Raw genomic sequence first — 5,950 nt, 5'->3', positions numbered from 1 at the left:
ACGTATGACCATTAACAGTGCTACCTGCTATGAACTGAGTCTCAAGACTTTGTCCATTATGGTTCCCTCAAATGAAAATTGTTATCACTTAGTGAGGTTAAGTCTAAATTTTAGTTTTCATTTTTTTATTTTTTAGTTTTTGATTTTAATTTTTAGATTCAACGTTAAGTTTTTTGTGTGCTTGATTACTTCTTGCCCCTATTTGACGGACATTATTGAGAAAAAATAATTTTAATTTTTTATTTTTTTGAAGAATATGTGATTCAAAGGTAGAGAAAAATTTTGGATATACATATAAAATATTTTATTGTGTGAATATGTGATTAAAAATGAGTATGAAAAAGAAAAAGTTTCATTTTAATCTACATACATGAAATCGTGTTGTGTAATTAGTTTCATCTTCTTCCTTTCTTCTGTTCTATTGAGTAATAACAAAGGAAACAGTCCCAGAAAATATTATAATATATTTGGTAAGATAGATTAAACGAGTGAAGATTATTTAGCAACATCACTTCCTTAATTGGAAAAGCTCGAGGCATTTAATGAGTGTAAAAGAGTAGAGAACTTATTCTATGCAGTACCTTACAGAAATTAAGGTTTAGTCTTTCCTCGTTTGGCATAATCCTTCATCACATACATACTTGACAAAAATTTGATTTCACCATTCAATAAGCTTGGAAAATCACTATAGAGAGGCTGAATGGAGAATCAATAAACAGTATTAATGTTACAAATACGGTCTTACAAATTATATTACCCCAGGGTCGAACAAGAGTCGGTTCGTGGCAGAACTATCAACCTATTAACTTTCTAGTACTTTCTAGTGGTGAATGGAATGGAACACCATGGATTTGTACAAGAACTCCAAGAATTGTCCCCATGGATCATGCCAGCAGTCAATCCTGCTTCAATGTTGGTTGGCTTTCAGTGCGTGGAAGTGGAGTTTCCGACCCAATACTGTTTAACTGCAACCAGTATTTTCTGGGGAACGAGGGGGCCATCCTCATGATCAATCAGTTTGAAGTCCCATCTCATACCTCCAATCATCTTCTTCACGTTAACAAGCACGTCAACTTCATCCCGCAATATAACCGCACCTTCTGGCCGAAGAATCCGGTCCATCTCTAAAAGAATGTCTTCGAAGTCACACCTATGATGTTAATTTGATCCAAGTCAAAGGCGAATACCACAGTTTGTTTACATTACAAATGGTACCAAATTCAAAAGCTGGCATCGAAACCAAATTGACTGCATTGTCACAAATAGTTACGTATCATCCTTCACAAGTTAACTGCATGCCTCTGTGACCTATATCACCTTTGATTCAAGTATACATGTCTTTTAGGTCACAAGGGATCGAGTATAGTCACGTTTTTTTAATAGTATGCATATCTTAAAACATATATAAACTGGCAAGAACAGAAACTAAAATTAGTCCAAGTCGGTGAATAAATACATGGGCAAGAAATCGATCATGTTCACACATATGAGCTGGTTCAGAGACAGTTTTGACATGGAAGCCATATCATTTTCCTAAATGACATGTAGTCCCACAGCATATTTCTTTCCAACTCGAGTTCACAGCACGTCGAACTATAGGAAAGCATACCTTAATATTTCCAAATCAAGGCAGGAGAATCAGAATAATATCAAGATAACACTTACTTGTCCTTGTATAAGCTGAAAACACCATTAGCATGGATCAGGTCATACGTCCTTGGGTATGTAGAGAAAGCTTCACACCTGAACCACAGATTATAAAGAATGAAAATAAGAAGGGGAAAAAAACCTACGCTGTGCATGATGCAATGTATAGTTGAGAAATGTTGCAGCCCATCATTTTTATGATTGCATGTCGATGTAGGGGGTTTCGCTTGTTTTAAATTGAGTCAGGTACATATTCAGGGATATTAGCCAGAAACTGAACTCAATCTGCTCAGAATGAAGTATTACAGATTGAAGTATTAGGTTGGCCTATACACAGGGTCAACCACAGTACTGCACAAGCATTTGCAAGCTGATTGCAAGCCACACATGAAAAGTTTAACTGGGACAAAAACGATATAATCCCAATGGTCAGAACTAAGAGGAACATATTTCTTCTCAAAACCATTCGATATAAATGATTCAAGTAGGTTAAAAACTTAAAATATCAGCAACAGTTGTATGCAAGGCATAAAAAATGCTTAAAAGATTAAGGAGTTACATCAGGAACTGTTCAAACAAATGAAACAGAAAATCTTACCAGTCATGATATATACCAATCAGTCCTCGTTCATATATAACACCCAGGGAATTTGTTTTAGCAATAGTAGGCACAACATTCATAACCCAAAATTTGGGAGAATGAAGGGCAGCAGCAAAACCTCCCAATCCAGCATTCATATCCATAATGTTGCGGTACCTTCCAGAGTCAATGATTTTGTTGATGTTTTTATATGCACTCACATGCTTTCTCCATTCTCTATTGTCCTTAAGATATGACTCAACGGAGACTCCAGGAACTGACCCACTGGAAATTCTGGGGGGAACAGCATAAAGCCTCTCGGGGAATGGCTTGAGATTTCCACTAGAACTTTCATCCCTGTTGGCATTATTGAAAGGAGTAATGCACTGTTCCATTTTCTTGTACCTATCAAACACAAATAAAGTACAAAAATATTTTAGCTCCGAAACCTCAGTATCTATATAGAACATGCAACTTAAGGCACTCCAGAAAAAGTTTGTATGCAACAATGCATCTGCATGGGTTCCATGAATTTCACATTTTATGGTTTCTTCATGTATCAAAAAGAATAACTGACACATGATATATTAGCAAAACTACTTACCAGACATCATCGGGATTTTCAGATGTACAAAATGTAGCTCCTGAATTTTCTTGTGAGGCACGGCATGAATCAGTATCTGTTTTCTTCTGCCATATAGCAATTTCACCCTTCTCAGATTTCTTCTCCCAGCAGAGAAGCTTAGCAGTCTCTTCAATCTGCCTCTGTTCCTCCTGAAGCTCTGCTTTGGGGCGCTGCCATGCTTTAAAGTTTGTCTTCCAACTGATGGGAGGGCCTGAAAGTACCCAGTAGCCACCAGGTGTAAGAACACGATCAACTTCCTTCATGTATATTCCGCCTGCAATCAGAAGGAACCAAAAGTGACGGTACGGACAGAAACTGAAGATAAAACACTGCTGGATAGAAACCTTCTCACGAGAAGGTGAGAGAATCAGCTAATATTCTGAAATTTGATTAAGCCATTACGGGTTGCAGTTCAGTAGCATTGTAGCTTTGAATCTATAGAGTTATTCAACATTTTATTCTCACCATTTGCTCCCCAAGGAATTAGACAGCGAGAACAGTGAGCCATGTCAAAAGCTCTTGATGGATATGGCATCTTGATTGTTCCAAGAACACCGATTACAGCAGGAACACCCCTTTCAAGAGCAAACTGAACCTGAGCTTCATGTGAGTCCCTTGGTGCAAATGACATTGCTAAAACATTTCTCTTCCAAAGATATGCACCCCAACTTGCAACCTAACATGATAACTCATAGTTAAAAGGTTAAGAAGATAAATTACTCTCAGATTGGAAAAGAAAAATCAGAATATTCAGACAACGAATAGAGCGAGAAATGAATAAGATACTCAACATACCCCACAACCAGTGTCCAATGCAGTCCGAACAGTTCCATTTTCAATTGGTATCACTGAAGCAAGCTGATCAATGTATTTATCAGCTCCTTGAGGAAATTGTGTTCCTCCACCAGGGAACCTAAACACATTGCCCTCGTACTGAATCCAGTTCTGAATAGCCTTCTCAACTGTCAAGCTCTTGTATGGGGCATTGGCATAGGGAACATAATCACGACTCTTAGGCCATGGAAATGGAGTTACATAGCCATTTGGTGCCGGAATTAGGCAACGTAACTTTTCTTTTTGAGGAGGGCAATGCCGTTCACGATAAATCATATTTTCCCTGGGAAAGGTCATAGCACGTGCTTGATCTTGGCAGGGTGTGTAATCAGTATAGCGAGGATGGCATGGCTTATAAGTTTTTACTTTTGAATCAAAATCATCAATTATTCCAGCTTCACCGCCATGATGGGTTTCAAAATTGAGGTTTGGGAGGATGTTGCAGTTCGCTCCGCTCTTGGTCATCTCCACCGCTATACTGTCTCCCTTTCCGAACCCACTTCTCTGCCATGCTCCCAGTAAGTAGAAGAAACAACACAGACCAGCTACTATAAAAATTGATACGGAGCGGCGAGTTCTATTGTCCGCTGAATTGAACTTGTTTGCCATCATAACCCTGAAACAATGATTAATCAAATTTAGATATTGAAAAAATTGCAAAGTGAAGCCTGCATTAGCATAATACATATGCAAATTGTGTAAATAATCCAGATTATTGCCAAATTCGTGGAGAAAAAAGAGATTATCAAAGCGATCACATTTCCAAAAGTCTAGATATATGTCAAATTCGTAAATAACCCATTCTTTCCTCATTCCAGTCTAGACTGTCTAGTGTCTTGGTTTATCGAAGACTTGGAACTCAAACAGATCTGGGATTGGGTTAGACATCAAGAACTCATTTTTCCTCTTTCAAATCCAGAAACTTTAAAATTAAACAAAAACTTAGATCAAGCAAGCAGACAAGCAGAAAATCTGTTACACACTTAGCACAATAATTTTACCATTAGATCATTAAAGATCATGCATTAAACAGACTATAAACTCCAGTAAGTCCCATTTAATGTGATATTAAAGGTTTAAGCAATTAATTGAGCTCTCGAATAAGAATAATCTATGAGAACGACGTGCAAATAATACTCTAGCAATCATCTAAGTTAGCCAAACACTTAGTCAGCAAGATATGGATTCATTCACAAGTTCAAATTCGTCACTAAATCCAGAAAATAGATCTCGAATTTTTTGTAAAAGCCACTATATTTCCATCATTCCATCGGTTAATCAATTTAGTGATTCAACCAATGCACCAACTACAGAAAGGGAAGAAATTTTGATAGGAAAATAAATGAAATACTAAATCTCATACCAATCAGTCGCATCAATTGATGCCAACACTGAATCGACGATGTAGAAAGCTCGTCTCTTTGTGCTTTATTCACTGTAAGCCCACTGAAAATCAAAACAGTAGTGTACGAATCTCTTCTCTTTCGATCCTCGGACGACAAAAGAAATCTTGTCTTTTTTGTTTCATTATTAGGTTATTTACTCTCAGTTTTGTTTTTTTTTTTTGTCAAAATGTGTTTTTCTCTTTTTTCTTTTTAACTACACATTTTTTATTAAAATAATATTACACGTAAATCAAAATTTTTTCTTATTTTTCAATCAAACATTTTCCATCAATTTACTATTCAAAAATACATCCCCTATGTTGATACTTTTCAATATGCCACTATCCCATTTATTAATTATTTTATCAATTTTCGACTTACCAAAAAATCTCAAAACAATAATATTTATATGTATTAATTTTATATGGTAAATAATCTACTTTGAGGAGAGCAACTGTGAATATAAAATTGAACAAATAGCTTTTACATTCATATTTAAAAAAAAAAGAAAAAAAAAAGAAAAAAAGAGAGAGAGGCTAAACTAAAAAATGACATTATTTTGTTGTTCTAGAAAGACGCTATCAAGGTATTTATTAAAAATTATTTTTTTTTTAGATACTATCATATAGCATTTTTTATCGAGGTGATAATCTGCTAACTTAAATATTCGATTTGATGTTAAATGAATTGAATATTTCGAAGTTTGAGAAATCGGCATTGATAGCTTTTGGTATGAATAGTTTATCGGTTTGGGCATGGGGTGACGATCACCAATGATCCTATCAAAGGGCGAGGTCTAACTCATATCTTAAGGTTAAGACAGGTTATTATTTAATTAGCTTCAACTAATTATCAACTTAAAGAAACATAAGATCTTGA

General features: G+C 35.8%; 1 protein-coding gene across 1 annotated transcript; it reads right to left on the bottom strand.

The window, feature by feature from the left end:
* Positions 1–612: 612 nt before the first annotated feature.
* On the bottom strand, positions 613–5,208 carry LOC111381690 (probable methyltransferase PMT2). Its single transcript, XM_023005502.1, has 7 exons — positions 5,050–5,208; positions 3,648–4,302; positions 3,318–3,528; positions 2,832–3,126; positions 2,246–2,632; positions 1,666–1,743; positions 613–1,150 (listed from the first exon to the last, which is right to left on the bottom strand). Exons 2-7 carry the CDS (start codon positions 4,296–4,298, stop codon positions 925–927), a joined length of 1,848 nt encoding a protein of 615 aa, XP_022861270.1. The 5' UTR covers positions 4,299–4,302; positions 5,050–5,208; the 3' UTR covers positions 613–924.
* Between the last annotated feature and the right edge of the window lie 742 nt (positions 5,209–5,950).

Source organism: Olea europaea, unplaced genomic scaffold (assembly GCF_002742605.1).
Source record: "Olea europaea var. sylvestris unplaced genomic scaffold, O_europaea_v1 scaffold236, whole genome shotgun sequence".
NCBI lineage: Eukaryota > Viridiplantae > Streptophyta > Magnoliopsida > Lamiales > Oleaceae > Olea > Olea europaea.
This window is presented reverse-complemented; position numbering and strand designations above follow the sequence as displayed.